The sequence below is a fragment of the Lithobates pipiens genome, unplaced genomic scaffold, assembly GCF_037356315.1.
Source record: "Lithobates pipiens isolate NorthernLeopardFrog02 unplaced genomic scaffold, aLitPip1_a1.2 Scaffold_3, whole genome shotgun sequence".
Lineage (NCBI taxonomy): Eukaryota > Metazoa > Chordata > Amphibia > Anura > Ranidae > Lithobates > Lithobates pipiens.
The window spans coordinates 20,873,214-20,897,972 of record NW_027507790.1 but is presented as its reverse complement, the minus strand read 5'-3'; the positions used below and the strand labels follow the sequence as shown (position 1 = coordinate 20,897,972).

The 24,759-nt window shown below is 42.1% G+C and overlaps 1 protein-coding gene across 3 annotated transcripts in view; it reads right to left on the bottom strand.

Annotated features, from left to right (window-relative positions):
* Positions 1–2,217: 2,217 nt before the first annotated feature.
* MYO18B (myosin XVIIIB) overlaps positions 2,218–24,759 on the bottom strand; it is an 861,659-nt gene continuing 839,117 nt past the window's right edge. For all 3 annotated transcript variants that reach the window (XM_077461361.1, XM_077461362.1, XM_077461363.1), the window contains 2 exons: positions 8,644–9,809; positions 2,218–2,411 (listed from right to left, as the gene is read on the bottom strand). In XM_077461361.1, coding sequence (XP_077317487.1) covers positions 2,398–2,411; positions 8,644–9,809 — 1,180 coding nt within the window. In that variant the 3' untranslated portion in view covers positions 2,218–2,397. The remainder of the gene's footprint in view (positions 2,412–8,643; positions 9,810–24,759) is intronic.

Sequence of the window (24,759 nt, the reverse complement as noted above, 5' to 3'; positions counted from 1 at the left end):
CATAAAAGACGATGATGGAAGAATGGTTACAGATGACACAGAGAAGCACATCACAGGATGTACCCTTGTGACTAGCAGAGGCTGGAGTCAAGAAAAAAATAAATAAATAAAAAAAGCTCAACACAAATAAATCCTCAGGACCTGAGCATCCTCAAAGAACTCAGTCAGGTTATAGCCAGACCACTATTCCTAATCTTTGTGGACAGCATACTGACAGGAATTGTACCAGCTGATTGGAGAAAAGCCAATGTGGTACCAGTATTCAAAAAAGGGCATAGACATATTCCTGGAAACTACAGGCCAGTCAGCCCAACATCAATGACAGGCAAATTATTGGAGGGTAGGATATATGACTATATTCAAGAATTTGCTGATGAAAACAGTATCATTAGTAGTAATCATCATGGATTGATGAAGGATCGTTCCTGCCAGACCAATCTGGTAACATTCTACGAGGAAGTGATCTGCCACCTAAATAGAGGGAGTCCTGAGGATGTGGTGTATCTGAAATTTGAAAAAGCATTCAACACAGTTCCCCATAAAGCCTAATCTACAAGCTGAGATCTACAGGCATGGACCATAAAGTTTGTTCTTAGAAAGAAAATGGTTACAGGGTTGTGTCCAAAGGGTGGTGATAAATAATGTGTACTAAGACTAGTCAGGAGTGGTAAGTGGGGTATCCAAGGCTCTGTCTTGGGACCAATTCTGTTTATTTTATTCATAAATGATATAGAGGATAGGATAAATAGCTCAATCTCAGTTTTTGCGGACAACACAAAAATATGCAGAGCAATAACGTCAGGATAAAGAAATTTTACAGGAAGACCTGAACAAAACAATGGGGTGGGCAACTACATGGCAAATGAGGCTTAATGTGGAAAAATGTAAGGTACTGCACTTGGGGGGTTGAAATATAAACACAAACTACTCATTGGGGGGGGGGGGGGCTCTGGGGGAATAAAGGGTGTGAGAAAGATCTGGGGGTCCTAGTAGATGGCAGATTAAGCAATAGCATGCAATGTCAAGCTGCAACTACCAAGGCTGGCAGAGTTTTAGCATGCATAAAAAAGGGGATATATACGCCAGAGATAAAACTATAATCCTGCCACTTTATAAAACTCTGGTCAGGCCACATCTGGATTATTCCATCCAGTTCTGGTCACCAGTCCTCAGAAGGGATCTGCTGGAGCTGGAGAAAGTCCAAAGAAGGGCAACAAAATTAATAAGGGGACTGGAGGACCTTAATTACGAGGAATGACTACAAGCACTAAATTTATTCTCCCTGGAGAAGAGACATTTGAGAGGAGACATGATAGCGATTTACAAATACCTCAATGGTGATCCCAGCATAGCAAAAAAATATTCAGTCCCAGAGAGTGTAAGAGGACACAGGGCCACACAATGAGATTGGAGGAGAAGTGGTTTAACCTTAAGCTGTGCAGGGTTTTTTTCCCTGTCAGGGCAATAAGAAGGTGGGAACTCTCTTCCACAATTGGTGGTGTCTGCAAAGAGCATTAATATTTTTAAAAGACTCTTGAAATTGTATCTTAAAGAACACAACATACAGGGATATGGGAAATGATTATAGACACTGACACATGTCCCCCACACAGGTTTAACTGGATGGACTATTGTCTTTATTCAACCTTACCTACTATATAACTATGTAACCTGATGGTACAATTAAGCTAGGATGGGACCTGATGGCGCTGGCAATCAAGCCAGGATGAGACCTTATGGCATTGGCAGTCAAGCCAGAGTGGAATCTGATGGCACTAGACACACTTCTTTTACTTGGTGGCCACAACAGCAAATCAGAATTCAACCCTCTTTTGATTGTGAGTTAAAATAACTAACCATGGCTCAGTCTGGAAACATTTCACTTCCAGGAATAGGAGGAGGGAGGGGTGGCATGGCTGTCGAGTGTTTCAAAGAACAGCAAAAGACTTGTGAACATGTAACAGAAAGCAATGGTATGATTGAGGGATCCTGGGGGATTTTTACATTATGCTGGTGAACTGAGTGAGGGTGGTGAGAAAACCTTTTGACTGCTAGAGTTTTGGTGTGTCTTACATTTATTATAGAATTCACGTGGTAGGTGTCTTGACCAAAATGCAGTAATACAGAACTAATATGCAACAAAATCCCTGAGAGGTCCATTTGTAATATGCGTATGTACAAAATTCATTCTTTACATTCTAATAAACATACTGCCCGTTTGAGAAACCTACAGCTTTATTTTTTAGAAAGCAAACAAATTACAGAACAACATCTTTAATTTTCAACCATAAATTCATCTTTACAATCTTGTGCTTTTGGCAAATACATAGTGCAAGCCTTCAAAAATAGAATACAGACAGCCAAAGTGAGTCCTTCATCAGCCAGGCCCAAAAGCCTTTACTTGGTGTGACCTAAAAGAAAAAAGAGAAATACTATGGTGAAATATGTACTGTATTTATTACTTCCCTCACTGTTTGCTGCAGTCCTCCACCCTGAAGTCATTTTGTATATTCTAACTACCTCCTGATTCATACTTACGATCTTAGGTGGCAAACGAATATCAAGAGGGAGTGCATCCAATAGTAATATTCAATATTGTTTAGATACTGTTGGGTTCAATCACACACTGCATCTGTATGTCTCTTAAGCTAGTCATATACTATAGAATTTGATTGTACATTCGCAGTACATTATCCCTTGGATTCAACAACACTATGAAACATGAGGATTTATGTAAAAAATTATGTTAAATATGTATTCCAATCAAGTAGGACCATGTACTACATAATTGTTGTAGGATCTAAAGAACGTTGTAGGATTGCAATATTTCCGGTAATGAGATCTCTGCATTTTAGTTCACGCATACACACTCTTTTTACTTTTATAAGGGGGTCTGACTCTTGAATAATTAATTTATCGTATATACAGACACTACAGCAGCAGGAGTGAGCACTTCCAGGGCCATCAGTGAAACACCATACAAGGGTATAAGAGGAAACTGAAAAATAATTTTTCTGGCAACTTTTTCTTACGTTTCCAAAAGCATAAGGTATATAATTCTTTTTCATAGACAGAAGATCTAGAGGGAAAAAAATATTCTACATCTGTTCCTGCCTGGTGCTCTGACTTTGCCGAATGATCGTTATACACTTTGATGATGTAAGAAAACAGCATTTTTCCAACCATGCTGTGGATACATAATAAACTGTAATGGAATAATTCTGCCATCCCTGGAGCTGAAGTCACCGAAGTCATACACCACAGCTAATCTTGGAAACTTGAAATTGTTATGGCTGCATCAAGAATTTGCTGCAGAATGGAGATACGACTTAGTGTGGTTTTAATTACTACTGTAATTTGGTCACAGCAAATTTAGATGAAAGTCTGTTTATTCATCATGTTCTAGCTATTTAATGATCTTAAACATGCATGAAATTGTTCCATCTTTGTCTTCACTCTTGCAATGCCGGGGAGTGTTTGTGACAGACATGCCTCTACAAATTGAAGGCAATGTTATTTTGTAATTCAGACATAATCTTAAAAACTCTACCAAACAGTACATGTGGCAGAAAACAGAAATATTTTTAGTGTTTTTTGTGAGTCCACCTAAACCTTGATTCTCAATTTTCAATTGATGTAGGCAGACATTCATTACTACTACTACTACTACTACTACTACTACATACTATTATCTCTCAGAACACTCATATGTAGCCCTCTCAAAGCTGTATTTAAACATTTTACTGTCTCAGGCACATCTGAATTATAAGCCCTTTTGTTAAGCTTCACTCTTTGTGTCACATTAGTATTTTGGTAAAAATGACTGCTAGAATTGGTGATCTGCTTTTTAAGCAGGAATAATTTTCAACTAGAAGAAGTAAAAAAGTATGTAACATTTGCTGAATAAGTCTATTGCTTTATCCCACTGTAAAGAGAAAAGGTAAATAAAATAGGCAAAAGGCTAGAAAGTTAAGGCCCCTTTCACACTGGGGTGGTGGGACCTTTGGCGGTAAATCGCCGCTATTTTTACCGTCGTATTTACAGGGTTATTCAGCCACTAGTGGGGCACTTTTAACCCCCGCTATCAGCCGAAAAAGGGTTAAAACTACCCGCAGTATAGCTGCACTGCCCATTGATTTCAATGGGCAGGAGCGGGGGAGGAGCGGTATACACACTGCTCATTCACCGCTCCAAAGATGAGGCTAGCAGGACTTTTTTTACCTTCCTGCCAGCACAACGCTCCAGTGTGAAAGCCGTTGGGGCTTTCACATTGGAGACAAAGCAGCAGCTGTTTCAGGGCTCTTTGCAGGCGCTATTTTTAGCGCTGTATCGCCTGTAAAGCGCCCCAGTGTGAAAGGGGTCTAAGGAATAAGCTCAATGTATAGAAAACAAGCAGGAAAATCTAAATTATGGGACAATTTATAAACAACAGTAAGGCTAAATTAAGACATTAAAGGAGAAGTATGGGATGGGTTAAATAACTAGTACATATTATATTAATCACATATCAGCTAATCTTTTTTTCCTACTTTAGCTGGCAAAAACGGTCCATTTTCTGTTTGAAAAGTTCTCAGTGGGTGTATATAACTTCATCAACACACCCCCTGCCTCTGTCCTCCCTCCCCTGAGAGACGTGGCTGTGCTGCGAACAAGCATGTTGGTCACTTGGTTCTGTTTCCATAGTAATAGGACCTCACGCAGGAAACAGAACCTGACTTCTTGGCCAGGTGGTAAACAGTGGGTGTTATTTACTAAAGGCAAATCCACTTTGCACTACAAGGGCAAAGTGCACTTGAAATTGCACAGAAAGTGCACTTGGAAGTGCAGTCGCTGCAGATCCGAGGGGGACATGCAAAGAGAATAAAAAACAGCATTTTAGCTTGCACATGATTAGATAATAAAATCAGCAGAGCTTCCCCTCATTTCAAATCTACCCCTCAGATATATGGCAACTGCACTTCCAAGTGCACTTTCGGTGCAATTTCAAGTGCACTTTGCACTTGTAGTTTGCACTTGTAGTGCAAAGTGGATTTGCCTTTCGTAAATAACACCCAATGTGCCTCTAATCTACGGTACTGCTGAGAATGAGATAAGCGTTTTCAAGCGTTTCATGGGCTTGTCAGGATATTGAGGGTGTTGGAGGGCTCCCTCCTCCCGTGTTGCTCTGCTCCTCTTATCCTGTCACTTCACACACACAGGCACTCAGAGCTCTTCCTCCCCACATACACAGTATACACAGAGATACAGCTTAGACCTGCTCACTGTTTACACAGGCAAAGTCTTGATATGCACACTGTATATACAAATAGCCTGCATGTGTGTGGAGACTGTATAACTGACTGGTATGCTTTCTGCAGCTCCCACATCATATAATCAGAGAACACCAGTCAGTTATACAGTCTCTACACACATGCAGGCTATTTGTATATACAGTGTGCATATCAAGGCTTTGCCTGTGTAAACAGTGAGCAGGTCTAAGCTGTATCTCTATGTACACTGTGTATATTCCAGACTGTTTGTAAGATAATTATGTAACAAGTGTGTGCATGTTAGGAGGAGAAGAAATATGTGTATCTTGCCAAAGCAGTGACCTTTGTACTACTGTCCTCTGGATTGCTGACCTCTGCCCTCTGGACTGCTGACCTCTGCACTGCTGCACTCTGGACTGTTGACCTCTGTCCCCTGGACTACTGGCCTCTGCCCTCTGGATTGCTGACCTCTGGACAGCTGACCTCTGCCCTCTGGACTGCTGACCTCTGCCCTCTGGACTGCTGACCTCTCTCCCCTACTGCCCTCTGGACTGTTGATCTCTGTCCTGTTCCCTAATGACCTCTGTTCTCTTCACTGCTGAGCTCCATCCTTTGCCCCGCTGACCCTTGTTCTCTGCACTACTGACCTCTCTCCTCTGCCGTACTGAGTCCTGCACACTGTAATACTGACCTCCCATCCTCTGCCCTGCTGACCCCCTGCTCTTCTCAGGTTCCCTACCGGTGATCCTATCCCCTCCCCCTGCTGAGTACCCCCATAGCAAGTGGCTTGCTATGGGGGCACTTGTGCATGCTCACTCCCGAGCCCTGCTCTGCATGCCAGTCTCCCTGGTCCCACACAGCTCTCACTGGTTTCCCCTTCTGACCTCCAGGGACGGGGTAAAGTTTGTCCAAAAACCCACAGAAAAATATCACATAATAGGAGACCGCTGGCCTAATTAGCTGCAACTGTAGAATTCCCTGTCCCATAACAGCATTTAACAAAGCGACAGGGATCCTGGTGACATTATTGATCTGATATGGTTACATGGCACCAGCATCATTTCCTTTGTTATGTGCAACTGTGGGGCAAGAAATTTCTCAGCCATATCTGATTGGGCCAGTGGCCTGCTATCATGCATCCGTTTCCTGTGAGTTCAGGCTGAACTGAGTTTGGCTTGATCCTTAGCTCATCTTTAGTCATTACAGCAGACTGCTTATTTGAGTGCTAGACATTAGTGTGCTGAGGGCGCTTCCCAGGAAGCTGGAAGCACCTCTCTGCAATGGTTGACATTTCTCTACAGCCTGGACCAACACAGTAGCACACTGTAAAAAGCAAAGCCTTATAATATTCTTCCCACCTCATTCCCTACAAATGTATGCATGATCTGTAAGATGTTAGTTTGTAAAATTATGTCCTATTCTGCCATAGGCCTATTTCTCTTTATAGCAGGATAAAATGAGATAACACACGTTATCCGCATGCAATAAAATATAGCATTCATGTTTGCCTTTAGAACATTATGAGCTCTGCATCTTTTTAAAAGACATCATTATTAAGGTATTATACATTGAATACTCCAGATTTAGTGCTAGTATATAGGTGCCCACAAGCCTGTGCCAAGTAGCTGAGCTTAGTGTTGGCTAATGAGGCATGTAGCATGGCTTTTGTCAGCCAGCTTCAGATAATGAACCAATTTAATGAGATGGACAAGGAATGGAAAATATCAGTCAGGTGTGACGCAGAATGGTTTTGTAATAGAAACAAATATTTTGCCTAAACTTTTAGTAGCCAATATCAGTAAAGTTGTGTAGACATCCCATTATACTTCCATTTAATTTCCTCGCTCTCTTAGGAAATCACCATTTTGATATATGGTGTTCTGTGATCAGAAGCTTCCTGGCTCTCCATTCACAATGCTGAGAGAAAGTATTTCTGTTAGGTTGGCACTTTCATTGCTTTAAAGAAAGGTAATTTTCACATCATGCTATAAAAGTCAGCCCTTTTTAACACTATAGTTGTAAAATGACTGTCTTGGCTTGGTGGTCTTAACAGGTAGATTCATAGGCAAATACATCAACCTCCTGCAGTAATCAAGGAGACATGACAGGCTTATTGTTCAGTGTGAAAGCACCATTGTGACCTAGCAGGACTGCTTTCTCAAGCTACTCCAACCCAGCTTCAATATGTACATAATATTCAGCAGAAACCATGTAACCCCTGGACAAGTCAAACTGGATTACGACAGAGCAATGGAATCCCAGCATCTAAAGCTACAGCACTAATTAAATCTCTTTGCTATTGAGGAACTTAATTTCTCGTGGATCGTTATCACCTTAGCATTATAGTGACTTTAGTGTGCTGGACATAAGGGGGCCACCAACAGACAGTAAGATCTCTCAGTAACAATGAGATATATTTACCACTGTATCCCTATACTTTGGGTTTTGTCTAAGTTGTCCAAAGAAGACAAGGTGTTTGTGTTTTCCTTTAGTTATACTGACAACAGGACTCTCAATCTGGCACAAGTAATAATACATATGCAGTCAAAAGTTCTCTATATGGTATTTTAAAAGGAGAAGCTTTGCTTGTCTGCCTCCTCCCCCCTTTGCTGCCACATTTGACACCTTTTTGGGGGAAAGGGGGAATGGGTACCTGGTTTGACAGGTATATGCTCCCATTTCTGGTATTCTGCCAAAAACTGTCCCTCCATCGGATAGTGTCTGCACAGTACGGAGGACAAAGAGACTCCGAAAGTCTCCGAAGATGAACGGCGCATGCGCACTTGCTAGTACCTTCTGCCCTGAGTCCAGGTTCAAGCCCCACCATGCAAGTGCATATACGGTAGCACTTAGTAACAGAGCCCCTCACGGGGTCACTTTGCTCGCCACGCTTTGAGCACTGCCTTGCTTCGCTCTGCAATTTTTTATTCTAACTCTATGTTCATTTGGATGGTGGAGCTTGAACCTGGACTCAGTGCGCAGGCATCGTTCATCTTCGGAGACCATCGGCGTCTCCTTGTCCTCCCTACTGTGCAAGAGCAGTACAGGGCGGACTCTATCCAACGGGGGACAGTATTCGATACAACACCAGCTTAATTTGCCACGACAAACTGAGCCAGAAGTTCACACCTTCCCATTCCCCTGCAGCCGGCCCATTCTGTGTGGCTTCACTACCTGTTTCCCTTAGTCAAGATGGTGCCGGCTCCCGATAGCTGATTGAAAAATCGGTTAAGGTGAGGATAACACTGGATTCCTGGACAGACAAGTGCCCTAATATTAAAAGTCAGCAGCTACAGTATTTGTAGCTGCTGACTTTAATTTTTTTCTGAATGAGTCTGGAGCTCGTCTTTAAGCTTTAAAATGTTTAATTAAAGTTGTTTCTTTTTTCATTTACCTTGTTCTTCATCATTTTTGCGAAGATATTTCATCATTATGCTATTCACATCATCTTCTTTGCCTTCTGCCTCAGGTCTTTTATTTTCTTGTGCTAATTCTGATGTTACTAGTTTCCCAGAAATACCTTCTCCTTCTAGTCTTTGAGCACGGGGCTGACTTTTGATACTATCTGCACTCTTGCAAGAAAAAACAGATCCAGATGAGGATGAAGAATCAGACAGATTTCCTAAATCCTCACCAATGCTAGAGCTTTTCTTTAAAGCGCTTTTTAATACACCAGTGGAAAGACTTGGTTCATTTGTGGGTAGATCTCCAAAGTGGACACTGAGTGGTCGCTGACCTTCTCTTCTATCCCTAGAATATCTAGATAAACTTAACGTTGATTGTGACTTTTTCAGAGCAGGCAGGATGTCATCATTGTCATCAGGCAATTTTCTCTCATATTTAAGACTGGGTACTTTCCAGTTTGATACACTTTCTTCATTTTCATCATCTGCCAGTTGTGAAAACCTCTTGTTCTGAAACACAAGAGGCTGGTTTCCGAAATCATTTTCTGCAGCCTCTTCCACTGGTGCTTCAAGACATTTCCTCCAAGGCCTTAGCTTTAAAGAAGGAGCACTCTCTCTCCCTACAACTGGAGGTTGTTGGAGAGATTCATAAGAGCCAAATCTTGCCATTCGTTTAACTGCAGGTGATAGCGTGGGGTCAGACTTTTCAGAAGGTAAGCATCGAAGGCTTGCTGAACGAGTTAATCCTTGACCTGATGCAGGTTTGTCATCTGCAAGTTTCCCTAAAGCAACTGAGAAATCTTCCTCCTCATCATCATTTAGGCGTGTACATCTTCGGAGAGAAGAAGCACCAGTTGTACGGTAAATAGGCAGCGATGATGTTTCTTCTATAACTAGGGAAGTCTGATCTTTTTCAGCTGCCCTTTTCTTTCTCACTTCTTCTAAAAACTCAGAAAGAGCAGATGAAGAACGTGAAAATGTATCTTCTGCTGGAGATGAGCGTCTTCTTCCAAGTGTTGGTGTTATGTTCCCTTTGTTGGCCACCAATGTAGTTGTTATATTTTCATTTTCAGAAGATACGTTTCCATGTACTTTTAACCCTGAACTCAGAGATGAACCTTGTCGGCTGGCATTCTCGTTGTTCACATCACTGTGCCTGGAAAACATGAAAAGAGTATTTTTCTTTAGCAATATTACTATATATTGTTTGCTTTATCTTCAAGGTAGAGAAATGCTCTTTAGGAGGGTTTATGTTTTTTTATTGGAAATAATAACATATTAAAAAATACACAACTGTTTCCAAGACAAAACAAGTTAGGTAATTCTAATATGCATTTATTTATGCATAGGAACGGTCATTTTCAATTGCTCTCAGTTGCCTTATGATGTAGTATATAAAAAGTAACAACTGGCACTTTGAAGAATAAAGGGCATACAAATTCTATTACCACATCAAAAAACAGGTTACAAACCTGATTACAAAATAAGTATTATCCACTCAATATATCCACAAGTATTTTGTCAAGGTCTATAAAATATGAACACTTCTAAGTACTGTTACCATGATAATGAAATACACCATATAAAATGTACACCATATAAATAGAGACAACACTGCCATGCCACAGAGGGTGCTGTCTATGTATAGCTAATACATAGCTAAAGATCCATTGCCCTCCCCAGGTAAAAAACAAACAAAAACATACTGGCCAAATGAATCAATATATGAGGGTTATTTCTCTACAAAGAAAAGACCTCCTTTGTTACATACCTTCTGCAAACCTAAAACATGTTCCTTGGGTGAAACAACCAATACAATTCTCATGGGAAAAGGTTCAATGAGAGGGTAAATGCAGTTCTTTTCACATAAATGCTGGATGTGCTTCTGGATCCAGTATTTGGTGAATTGGCCTAAGGAGCACTAGATATATATATATATATATATATATATATATATATATATATATATATATATATATATATATATATACACACACACATATGTGTGTGGGTGTGTGTGTGTGTATAGAGGCCCCCCCTACATCAGGGTCCCCAGAGAGCCCCCCCTTACATCAGGGTCCCCTGAGAGCCCCTTCCTTACATCAGGGTTCCAAGAGAGCCCATCTTACATCAAAGTCCCCAGAAAGCCTCTTCCTTACATCAGGGTCCCCAGAGAGCCCCTTCCTTACATCAGGGTCTTCAGAGAGCCTCCTTTTACTTCAGGGTCCTCAGAGAGCTCCCCTTACATCTGGGTCTCCAGAGAGCTCCCCCTTATATCAGGGTCCCCAGAGAGCCTCCCCTTACATCAGTGTCCCCAGAGAGCCTCCCCTCACATCAGGGGGCCCCAGAGAGTCCCTTCCTTACATCAGGGTCCCCAGAGAGCCCCCCTTACTTCAGGGTCCCAAGAGAGCCCCCCTTACATCAGGTGCCCAGAGAGCTCCCCGTACTTGAGGGTCCCCAGAGAGCCCCCCTACATCAGGGTCCCCAGAGGGCCCCCCTACATTAGGGTCCCCAGAGAGCTCCCCTTACATCAGGGTCCCCAGAGAGCCCCTTCCTTACATCTAGGTTCCTATAGAGCCCCCTTACATCATGGTCCCCAGAGAGCCCCTTCCTTACATCAGGGTCCCCGGAGAGCCTTCCTAACATCAGGGTCCCCAGAGAGCCTTCCTTACATCGGGGGTCCCCAGAGAGCCCCCCTTACCTCAGGGTCCCACCTTACATCAGGGTCTCCAGAGGGCCCCTCCTGAATAAGGTATGGATCACGGCATCACCACCCCACCTCTCCAGTTCATCTATTCACAGAATGCTTTGTATTAATTGAGAAAATGCAGTGTTCCTTACCACTTCAATACAAGGCACTTTGACCCCTTTCCTGCCAAGGGCAATTTTCAGCTTTCAGCAATGTCGCACTTTGAATGAAAATTTCACGTTCATGCAACACTGTACCCAAACTAAATTTTTATAATTTTGTTCACACAACTAAGACTGAAAATTTTGAAAAGAAAGTGTTTCTGTTCATTTCTGGTATAAAATCTTGCAAATAAATAATTGTTATTCATAGATGTAGGCCAGCTACATTTCTTTGGTGAAAATAACCCAAATCAATGTATATTATTATTATTATAATGTATATTATTTAGTCTATAGGAGAGTTAGAGACCACAAACTATGATTCTGATATACTGACAACCGTATTTCTTGAGGCCCAAATGTCAGGACAGTACAAATATCCCCCAAATTACCCCTTTTTGGAAAGTAGACGGCCCAAGATATTTAGTAAGAGGAACGTTTTTTGAAGTTGTAATTTTTTGTCATAATGTTTTGGAAAATTAAGAAATAAAAAAAAATAAACATACTGTCAGGAGTGCAGCAGCATCATCATATAACTGGTGCGAGCAAGGACACCTGTAAGGGAAACCCGGGCAACAAGCGCACAGTGGTGCGCAGGCATGGACAATCCAGGAAATGCTCAAGAAAAGACACGTCCGAACGTGCGTATGCGCGCATGTGTGCGCGTTGATGCGCAAGCGCATGTTGATGTGCGTGTGCGCGCACGTGCACGCATTGGCGCCAATCCGCCTATTTAAACCTGCCAGTGACATGCACAACTTGCTGAGTGGTCTCTTCAGCTAGTGGTTGATTACCCGATCCTGAACCTGTTTCTTGCATTCCGACCTGGCTTGCCTGAACCACCTCTTGACCTCCGCCTGCCTACTTGTGACCCCGACTTGTGTTTGACTCCGCTTCTGCCTGATGTTCCTGTGCCGCATTGCCCGCCTGTGTACCGAACCCAGCCTGTGTCCCGTCTTTGCCTCTGCCTCACGACTCGGTACCTGCTCTGCCTGGCTGCTGATGAACCCTTGGCTTACGTCTCGGCTATGCTTCCAGCTACTGATCCAGTGTCCTGGAGCTCCTGTCCTCAGTTCCGGTCCAGCACTCTCAAGTTACCTGGTTCCTGCCAAAGTACAGCCAGAGTCAACCGTCACACTGGCCCTCGTGCCACTCTGTGTCCACTGTCATCACTATCAGGGGTGTTGGACAGGAGGTGCAAGAGAAGCCCCCTCCACAGCTTGATCTCCACCAGATATGTGACAACTCCATTACTAAAACAATATAATGTTACCATAGTAGCATTGTACTACTCTGGGGAAGTGATCGGGTTTTTTTTTTTTTTCACACATTGTGATTGTTTACATCAGTGAATTAAATTACTATTAGCATTTAAATGAATGAAGCTGATTCATTCAGTCTGTTTTGTTGTGATTAGCTGCGATAGGCTAGAACTAATCACATGCTACAGATGGGCTGTAATTGGCTCTGTCTTTATCATGTGATCACATTGACCAATCCCAGCTAGCAACATAACTGTACATACACAATGGATGGCATTCAAAGAAAGCCATCCATTGTTTACAACTGTCATGTGATCTGCTGTGCTTGGTCACAGCAGTCACATTGTACCATCAGTGAGCTGGCACACCGATCAGTCCACTGGACACAGCTGGTGACAGATTGCTAAACTGCGCAGCACTGAAGTCACGCGAGTGGGGCCTTCTGAGAAGACATCATATAACATCCACTCAGAAGGAGGAATGTCCCCCCTGGCCATCAATCTATTATAGGCTGGGTGGGAAGGTATTCATAAGGCCTGTGCCTAGCGAGTGACCTCCTCCACAATGACCTCGTCCTCCACAATGAGTCACCTCCTCCTTCACAATGTAGAGCAATACAGGGCAGCCTTTTGGCATAGGACTCAGGGGCTAGTGGAGATCATTGTAGTAATGGTGCCTACTACAGTGATTTCTAGCTTCCAATGGAATCCCACAGATATGGCACATCCATACTTACATTGGTCCAAGCTGTAACTATGTAAAACTTGACATACCTAAACTTCAGCTTTAAATTAGGTCTTCTGCTCTGACAAACTGGACTCAGTGATGGAGGATTTTCGTATTGTTGCTCTTTACTCACCTATACCTCAGAAGCAATTCACGTATTTCTATAAAAATACTATTACAGATTTTTGACACTGAATTTAATGCAGCGTAATATCTTTGGCTCTCGCAGTGGACTTGGCTTTGCTTTACTTGGGAAGGTTTGACCCAATTCATCATTTTGTGTTTTATGTCAGATTACAACAGACGCAGACACCAATAAGATCATTGCAACGTTTCTTTCTGCTGTTTTCCATTGTACAGTTTATGACATAGCTTGGAGGCATCCAAACAGCCATAAGCTGTATCTTAAATTAAATGTGACGGAGCTATAACACAAACTGTGTACAATATTACCAGCACAATCAGTGTCTTCTCCTAGGAACAAAAAGCTTTTTGCAGATGTTATATGCAATTTATTGTTGCCATTAGTGACCAGGTCTTCATCACCATTCATCTTCATTATAGGGTGTTTACAGCCATATTGGATGTGGTTTAGCTGATCATAAAAGTAGTGACTTTTTTTATAGAACTACATTACAATGTATTACCTAGATTCAAGACTGCAGGGGACTCTATTAGCTGTCATTACTTGTAATGAGAATATATCTCCAGCCTCAAAGGCTCCAAAGAGCTAGAGCAAAAGAAAAAGTCCCCCCCACTGACTTACACCCCAGTCTAAGTCTAAATTGACGTTGACATTTTCCGTGCTGCATAATATACCATGATTATAAGTTGTGTTAATTATAGACTATTAAGGTGTTGACTTTTACTTTTGAAATTTTGGAATTCTCCCAGTGAAAGGTCCAGAGGGAAAATTATACATGAATCACCACTGTTACTCAAATCTTGTTAGAGGTTTACAGATCAGTAATATGTGCTTTCAGCAAAATGTTTTTAAATCTGCCTTCAAAAGGTGAAAGAAATGCATACAGAAAAATGTTTTGATGCTTCCTATCCAGATCTGTTGAGCAAAATGTTTGAAATCCTCAGAGGAAAGTTTAGTAGGGCCAACACATACTGTATATTCACCAAATGTCCTGCTTGAGCCTCTATCTTTGTGTGTAGCTTAACCTGAATACGATTTACCAATTATGTTAATTAATTAGATCACTGTGGGCCAAGAGAAATTATGTAGATACATAATCTACCCTTATCATCAATGATATTTCAAATTATTAACAAGCTACATTGAAAATTGAATACTGTTCGATAATTTTCCACCTTTTTTGTTCAGTGGGGATTGAAAAGGCTGTAAGAAGAGTTTGTCTTAATTCATCTCCAGCTATTTTCTGCTAGAGCTGCATATGCAATAAAAAATGATTTACAATCTGCTAGCAAAATTAGGCCGGTTTGTGACAATCAGCCAAGAAGGGCATGCTCGAAACCAAAGGCAGACATTTTGATGAGAAAGGCAAATTTGCCAGCTGGATTTTTGTACGAAGGAGAGATACAGCTTAAGCTGATCAATGAGCATTAAAAAAATGTTTCCTTCCATGTGGATTTTTCAAGAAAGCTAAGCGTAATCTGGCTTACCTTTACAATGCACAACAATGACACATATTTGGCTGGGCATAAAGGAATTTTTGAACTAGATCCATTTTCTAATGCAAATACATCTATCAGAAATGGTACAGGGCAATGAATGTATTCAATGTTTAAAGATTGTGATAACATGAGTGATTGTGGTTTTAAAAATGATAATGTTCTATTTAATCTTTGGCTGATGCTTGCCTTGGTACATTTCTTGATGGGCTACTAAAAAGACTGTCTATTGCCAAATATTGCTTTATGGAATTTTTGTTTATTGTTACATACTGCATGTCTAAGTAGTCTAAAGTACTCTTGACACTTGAAGACTTATCTTTTGGTTTACCTTCAGTAATATGATATCAAAATTGTATTTATTTATGGCTATTTACGGCTTTTTGTCAAAAGTTACTATGTATTAATGAGAACAAGTTGATGTACTATGTAAATGAAAAACAACGTTATTCTATCTAAAGTACTCTTGACACTTGAAGACTTATCTTTTGGTTTACCTTCAGTGATAAGATATCAAAATTGTATTTATTCATGGCTATTTATGGCTTTTTGTCAAAAGTTACTATGTATTAATGAGAACAAATTGATGTACTATATAAATGGAAAACAATGTTATTCTGTAAATGTAAAGTGCACATTTATTGAGAATTAAAGTAAATCTGTGACCAAAAACTTACCAATAGCCACTTGCTGACCACCCCAAAATGTACTGCAGATGGGTGGCCCTCACAAGCAAAGAAAAGTACTGGTACTTTGCTGATACTTTGCTGCCTATTTCTGTATTTAAGACATGTGCATGTGTGTTCCTTCGCCGGCACCCGCTGCGATTATACACATTTCGAGCCTGTCAGCCGGTCCCAGGCCAATGAATCATACCCGAGACCTGCTGATTGTCTGTGTCCAATTGACAGTCAACACAGGGCTCTAAACAGAGGGAATGATCCATCTGTTTCTTATCCCTGCAAAGCAGGGATAAGAAACAAAGATAATAATACATAATACACACAATAAAAATTGTTAGGCACACATTTAACCCCTTGATTACCCTAGATGATAACCCCTTCCCAGCCAGTGTCATTAGTACAGTCACAGTGTATAGTATTAGCACTGATCACTGCATTAGTGTTACTAGTGATGTCAGTTACAGTAGTTAGTGTAAGATTTCCTGCGACACTTTTGCAGTCCCATTATAAGTCGCTGATTACAAACCATTAGTATTAGTAACAATAAAAAAAACTCCATTATATATACCATAGCTTGTAGACGCCATAACTTTCATGCAAACAAATCAATATACAATTAATTGTATTTTTTAAGACATGTAGCACAATCAATTTTGGCCTAAATTAATGAAGACATTTGATTTTTTTTATTGTATATGTTTGATAGCATAATGTAAAACATCCCCTGATGAAGTCACGTGACCCGTGACGAACACGCGTCGGGACACTAAGCGACCGGAAGTGACGTAGACCGAGCCCGCAGCTCGTTTGTACATTGCCTGTATACACTCTGTGTTTGTGAGTATTCTTATATATCTTAAATAAATAAATCTGACTGTTGAAACATCTTACACTATGGAGTACCCTTCCTCCATGTCTGTTTAAACCCACATACACGCTATACCATTAAGGAACCCTTACTGCAATACCCCAGAGAAATCCCTTAAAGGGACCACACCATTTGTCAGGACCTGGGAACTCCACACTAAAGGGAAACTCCGCCAAAGGATCCTAAAGATCTTTATATATGCTGTTACCTTACAGCGGTGAGGTAAGGGGACACCCATCATCAGTATACACGGAATCACAAAGGATATATCCCCCATCACCAGCACCACTGCCCTCTCCATCGCAATACTCCCACATTGTTCACAAATTATTATGTTGAAGAAGTCACACCCCGTGCGATTATAGGAATAATCGCAGCACTTTTCACTTGAAACGGACATTTGTTTAATACACCAGTATTGTTTGTCACAATATTCCTGTATATATTTGAAGGTTTGCCTATGTGCATTACACCAGAGCACTTGCACTTTATGCGATTTTGGTTATTGCAACACGCTGCACTTTGGAATTGATATTGTTTATTTTTACACCGTTTTTATTGTACTGTATTTATTGATGCTCTAAACTTTATATTAGCACTAATAAGTATTATTATTTTATTTAATATGCCACACAGGCTCATATTTTTATTGTGTTTTTATTTATATTAGTTTATCCTAAACTTTATTCTGCACCTCCTAACTGTGGATTCAGTATATTGCCCTTGCCGATAGGCATATTCCACCATCGTACAGCGCACCACTTCCTCTTTTACTCATAAAGTAAAATATATATTTTTTTTCATAATGTTCTGTCTTTTTTCATTTATATAATAAAAAATACAGTGGCGATCAAATGCCACCAAAAGAAAGCAAGAATTTGTGTTAAAAAAATGATATGAATTTTATTTGGGTACAGCATTGCATGAAGATACAATTGGCAGTTAAAATAGAGCAGTGCTGAATAGCAAAAAATGACCTGGACATGAAGGACTGAAAGATGGATGAATGTTAGCCATGAACAGAGTAGTACAAAACCTCACCATCATCTCTATTTGTTGATTTCTGTTAGCGCTATTTACACGTAACAATTTCAGTAAACATTGCATCTGGATACTAGGCTGCAAGTGGTGTGCTTGGCTGCTCCCGCTTTCCAATGACGTTAGCACTTTCCCTTTCTTCTTTCCTGCTAGTAATCTAACGTGACCAGAAGAAGACCTACAGGGTCTTGGAAGTGCTCTTCTAAAACCAGGAGGCAAAAAGCAGTGCTATTGCTACTTCTGGAAAGCTAGAGTTTAGCTTTAATTATTTCTATAAAAACAAATAACTTAATTAAAGGGTTACATGTGCCCCACATTCCACTTACAAATATCTATTTATGTGAACATGGCTAAGGATTCCTGTATTGCTTCACCTGAAGCATTTCCTTGAAGAGCCTTAATGGAAATAATGGTTTCATTTTGTTTCTTTATTCTGTGAGCATAACAGTATCCCCTATGTATGTGAAATGGGGGTAAGGATTATTTAGGAGCTTACAGAGGACATGAGGCTGCATTTGTCATGCTGGTTCTGAGTGGAAATAATTTGTGAAATTTCAGCTTAGATACTTTTCTGCTCAGGGCATCATTAGGCATTTGTCAACAGAGACTTAAAGTCTGTTCGGGGAAATTGCATTTCAAGCCTCACATATCATTCTACCTGAGAAATAACTCATGCTTTTTTTCTTGATTTCTTGGTGAAGGATAGATATTTATGATGATTTCCCAGCAATAAAAATGAAAGCCATCCATGAATACATGCAGCGTTTTGTACACCTTTCATTGATTTTTAGATGTGCGATATGTATTCAAGGGAAGCAATACATATACTAACCAAGGGCAATGCACGATGGGGCCACTAAATGAATTCTCTGCCTATATGTCATAGTAGAATTGAATGGTTAGTAACGAAACAACATGAGGGGAGTAGGAAGATAATGAGCTTATCCTGCCACGTATGTACTTCCATCATCAGTGCTTCTTACTCCCAAGATTGCTATTACAAGTCATTATACCAGTGCTTCTGCAAGCAAAAGGATAACTATGTATTTTATGTAGAAACATTCTACTTAGTAGGCTGACAGATTGGGGTTGATTTTGTAAAAATGAAGAGTGCAAAACCAATCCGTTTTCATGTTTTATTGTCAAAGCCTAATTAACCACTTGCCGACCGCTGTATGTAGATTTACGTCGGCAGAAAGGCACTGGTGGGCAAATGGGCGTACAGGTACGTCCCTTTGAATTTGCCACCGCATGGTCACGTAACCGCTAGCGGCATGCACGACCCTGAAGGGAGCTCCGTGAGTAGGATCACGGATCCTGTGGACTTGATGTCCGTGGGGATACCCACGATCGTCTCACGCTTGCTTGCTTACATTAGCATCTCCCCACTCTGCCTAGTGACACTGTCACTGATCATAGCTCCCTGTGATCGGGAGCTATGATGAGTGAAGTGTCATTCATAGCCACGTCCCCTAACAGTTAGAATCACTCATCAGGACACACTTAACCCCTCCCTAGCCCCCCCTAGTGGTTAAACCCTTCACTGCCAGTGTCATTTTTACAGTAATCAGTGCAATTTTGTAGCATTGATCGCTGTAAATGACAATGGTCCCAAAAATGTGTCAAAATTGTACAACGTGTCTGAAATGAATGTCACAGTCCTGATAAAAATCGCAGATCACCAACATTACTAGTATAAAAAAAAATAATAATAATAAAAATGCTATAAAACTAACCCCTTTTTTGTAGACACTATAACTTTTACGCAAACCAATCCATAAACTCTTATTCCAATTTCTTTTTACCAAAAATATGTAGAAGAATACATATCTATACCTAAACTGAGGAAAAAAAAATGTTTTTTTATATATTTTTTGTGGATATTTATTATAGCAAAAAGTTAAAAATAATGCATTTTTTTCAAAATTGTCGCTCTACTTTTGTTTATAGTGCAAAAAATAAAAAACACAGAGGTGATCAAATACCACCAAAAGAAAGCTCTATTTGTGAGAAAAAAAGGACGTAAATATTTCTGGGAGCCACATCGCATGACCGCGCAATTGTCAGTTAAAGCGACGCTGTGCCGAATCACAAAATGTGCTCTGGGATTTGGCCAGCAAAATGGTCTGGGGCTTAAGTGGTTAAACAAACTGACGTTGGAAGTTGATTAGATACTATGCACAGCTGCATCAGATTTTGCACTCTCCAGTTTTAGTAAATCAACCCCCTAGATTTTATAGGTTCACTCCATCCAAAATCCCAATTTCAGTTTTGGGAAGGTGTATATTGAATCACAAAGGACCATCTTAGTTAAGTCTGTACGTCCACATTTCCAAGCCCACACAACTGCTGTTCCTGATCTTTATCTGCGTCCTCTGAAATAGCCACAAAACTAACAATGAGCCTAGAAATAAAATGGGGATGACTTGATGTATCTTTCATGGGCATAGCAGTGAATGTGTTAACATTAGCTTTCCTGTTTTAAAGCAACTCACCTAATAGTATAGATAAGGCTAAGTTTTGTATGATTGCACATGCCTTTTTTGTGGGTAAAACAAAAAATTTAGATCGTTTTTAATAGGTAGCTGTAATCCACCAGGAAATTGGGCCTTGCACCTTAAAGATGAACTCCAGGTATGAATTTAATTACGTAGATACTTTGGTCCTGCTTGAACCAGTATAAGTATGCATATTCCATGCCATGCCTGTGGGAGTGCACAGAATCACGGTAGTAATTGCAGCTACTATATTGATCACTGTGGCCTTTCATGTGCAGTGCCGAGCAGCTGCCTGTCTGCAATGCAACAACAGAGGGTCACTCACTTGGCATGGGTACCATTCACAGAATTCCTGCCATTTCTCTCAATAAAGCAAGGCATTCTCTGTTTGGATGAGGTGGAAAGGCAGCAGTGATGGCACAATCTCTATCTTGTCCAGTCAGAGAACACTTTATAGTCATTTAGTCATTTAGTTGCATAGTTACATAGTAGGGGAGGTTGAAAAAAGACACAAGTCCATCAAGTCCAACCTATGCATGCGATTATATGTCAGTATTATATTGTATATCCCTGTATGTTGAGGTCGTTCAGGTGCGTATCTAATAGTTTTTTTAAACTATCGATGCCCCCGCCTGAGGAAGGGAATTCCACATCCTTGCCATTCTTACAGTAAAGAACCCTCTAGGCAGTTTAAGGTTAAACCTCTTTTCTTCTAATTTTAATGAGTGGCCACGTGTCTTGTTAAACACTCTGCCCCTATTATCCCTATTGTGGGGTCACCAGTATGGCATTTGTAAATTTATATCATATCTCCTCTTAAGCATCTCTTATCCAGAGAGAATAAATTCAGTGCTCGCAACCTTTCTTCATAACTAATATCCTCCAGTCCCTATTAGCTTTGTTGCCCTTCTTTGTACTCGCTAGGGATGAGCCGAACACCCCCCGGTTCGGTTCGTACCAGAACTTTTGAACGGACTCCACGTTCGTTACGAACGTTAGAACCCCATTGAAGTCCATGGGACTCGAACGTTTGAAATGAAAAGTGCTCATTTTAATGGCTAATATGCAAGATACTGTCCTAAAAAGGGTTTGGGGACCTGGCTCCTGCCCCAGGGGACATGGGTCAATGCCTAAAATGTTTTTAAAAATGGCCGTTTTGGCGGGAGCACTGATTTTAATGACGATTAAAGTGAAAAAAAAGCGAAATATTCCTGTAAATATGGTGCCTGAGGGGTGTCTGTAGTATGCCTGTGAAGTGCCACGTGTTTCCCGTGTTTAGAACAGTCCCTGCACAAAATGACATTTAACGGAAATAACACCATTTAAAACTGCTTGCGGTTTTAATGTTATATCTGGTTCCTGCAATATGGTTGAAAATCATTCAGAAAAATGGCATGGGTAGCCCTCCCTGCCCATTACCAGCCTATTTGGGTCTTGTACGCATATTAAGGAGAACCCTGTACCCATATTAAAAAAAGGAAATGCGTGTGGCCCCCAGGCCCTATATACTCAGAACAGCAGTATACAGGCGGTGCAAACAAGACAGGGACTGTGTAGGTTTGTTGTGTTAAGTTGAATCTGTTTGTAATTTTCAACTGGTACATTTTGAAAGTGTAGCTCCAGTCAAAAAAACGATTTTTAAGCTTTTTGGAAAACATAGGGAAGGGTTATCACCCCTGTATAATTTGTTTTGTCGTCCATCTTTTTTCATCTCACTTGCTGTTGTCTCCTTCCGTTTGCAAGTAGGAGATGTTTGTAAGTTGGATGTTTGAAAGTAGGGGCCTGCCCTATATGCTCTGCAGAAATGGCGGAACAAGGTGTTGGTTTTGCCACAACATTGTAAGCCCTCAAAGTGACTCTTGGTGGGCGCTGGAGCGCCCTGCTGTGAACGATTATATCAAGAATTGTAATTACATGCCATTGTTGAACAGTGGTAGAAAAATTGACCTTTGGTGGTTGTGGTGCTGGTGCCACAACACTATAAGTCCTCACCGTTACTCTGGGTGGGCACAGGAAGGGGCCCTCCTGTGAAATATTATATCAAGAATTGTAATTACATGTCCCTGTTAAACAGGGGCAGAAAAATTTGGCCTTAGGCACTGCTGCTGGTGCCACCACACTGCAACCTCTTCCATATACTCTAGTTTTATTGCAGGAATTAGCCCTGCTGCAAAGCATTGCATCAAAAATTGTACTTAATCGCCCCTGTTAAACAGGGGCAGAAAAATTGGGCCTTAGGCACTGGTGCTGGTGCCACCACACTGCAACCTCTGCCAAATACTCTAGTTTTATTGAAGGAATTAGCCCTGCTGCAAAGCATTGCATCAAAAATTGTACTTAAACGCCCCTGTTAAACAGGGGCAGAAAAATTGGGCCTTAGGCACTGGTGCTGGTGCCACCACACTGCAACCTCTGCCATATACTCTAGTTTTATTGCAGGAATTAGCCCTGCTGCAAAGCATTGCATCAAAAATTGTACTTAAACGCCCCTGTTAAACAGGGGCAGAAAAATTGGGCTGATGGCATCAACCAGAACCAGAAATGTTCTTCCAACATATCAGCGGAGGAGGAAGAGAATATACAATCAACATAACAGGACAGTCACTCAGCATCAGCATAGGCAGTCTTGAAGGGATGTGGTATTTGAAAAAAAATTATTCTGTTACATCAGCTTCAGGTGCTTGGTAGCTGTGGGTGATCCAAGACTGATTCATCTTGATGAAGGTCAGTCGATCAACTGATTCGGTGGACAGGCGCACCCTGTGATCGGTAACAAAGCCACCAGCAGCACTGAAGGTGCGTTCCGAAAGAACGCTGGATGCAGGACAGGCCAGTAGCTCAATTGCATACTGTGCAAGCTCTGGCCAGTGATCCATCCTCAAGACCCAGTAAGCCAGAGGATTTTCGGTGGGAAAGGTGTCCAAGTCTGACCTTGCCCCTAGGTATTCCTGCACCATGTAAATCAGACGTTGGCGATGGGTGCTGGAACCGATCATACCTTGGGGCTGCGGACTAAAAAATTGTCTGAAAGCATCAGTCAGACGGCCACCTTCTCCACCGCTCCTTCTGACCGATGCCTCAGCAACACGTTGTCCAGGAACAGGAGTTTGTAACCTCCCAGTCTCTGGGAACGCGTTGCACAGACCTTTCTGCAAGGCCTCCCGGAGATGTCTCATCCTCTGCTCCCTCTGCGATGGCAAGATAAGGTCGGCAACCTTACCCTTGTACCGTGGATCAAGGAGAGTGGCCAGCCAGTAATGGTCCCTCTCCTTGATCCGAAGAATACGAGGATCCTTCCGCAGGCTTTGCAGGATCAGGGAGGCCATGCAGCGTAGGTTAGCTGAGGCATTCGGTCCGGAGTCCTCTGGGTCACTAAGGGCAACATGATCCACAGCTACCTCCTCCCAGCCACGTACAAGTCCACGTGTTTCTTGGGACTGTAAATCATCCCTACAAGACTGCTGCTGCTGCTGATGCTGATGCTGAGTGCCAGCCTCCACCTCCATGCTGACACAATCATCCTCCTCCTCCTCTTCCTCCTCCTCATCCTCTTCCTGTGTGATGGGTGGCACAGCAGGAACACTGTCTGGATAAAGGGGGCCTTGAGAGGCAAGGAAGTCCTCCTCTTCCTGCCTCTGTTCTGCCTCAAGTGCCCTGTCCATTATTCCACGCAGCGTATGCTCCAAGAGGTGGACAAGAGGTACAGTGTCACTGATGCATGCACTGTCACTGCTCACCATCCTTGTGGCCTCCTCAAATGGTGACAGGACAGTGCATGCATCCCTGATCATGCCCCACTGGCGTGGTGTGAAAAAACCGAGCTCCCCTGACCCTGTCCTGGTGCCGTAGTCGCACAGGTACTCATTGATGGCCCTCTGCTGCGTGTGCAGCCGCTGCAGCATGGCCAATGTTGAGTTCCATCTGGTGGGCATGTCACTTATAAGGCGGTTCTTGGGCAGGTTCAACTCCTTTTGGAGCTCAGCCAGCCGAGCACAGGCATTAAATGATCGGCGGAAATGCACACAGACTTTCCTGGCCTGCTTCAGGACATCCTGTAAGCCGGGGTACCTGCCCAAGAACCGCTGCACCACCAGGTTAAGGACGTGAGCTACACAGGGCACATGGGTCAGTTGTCCCTGTCGGAGGGCGGAGAGGAGGTTGGTGCCATTGTCGCAAACCACCATTCCTGGCTTAAGCTGGCGTGGCGTCAACCACCTCTTGGCCTGCCCCTGCAGAGCTGACAAAACATCCACCCCAGTGTGGCTCCTGTCCCCCAAACAAACCAGTGCAAGCACGGCATGGCATCGTTTTGCCTGCGTACTTGCGTAGCCCCTGGAACGCCTACGGAGCACCGCTGGTTCTGAGGACAGAGCACTGGAAGAGGCCATGGAGGAAGAAGAAGAGGAGGGGGTGGAGGAGAGAGGTGTGTCACAACCAATAGTAGCATTTTGGAGGCGTGGTGGCGGAACAACCTCCAACACTACTGCACCTTGTCCTGCATCCTTCCCAGCAGCCAGAAGAGTGACCCAATGGGCGGTGA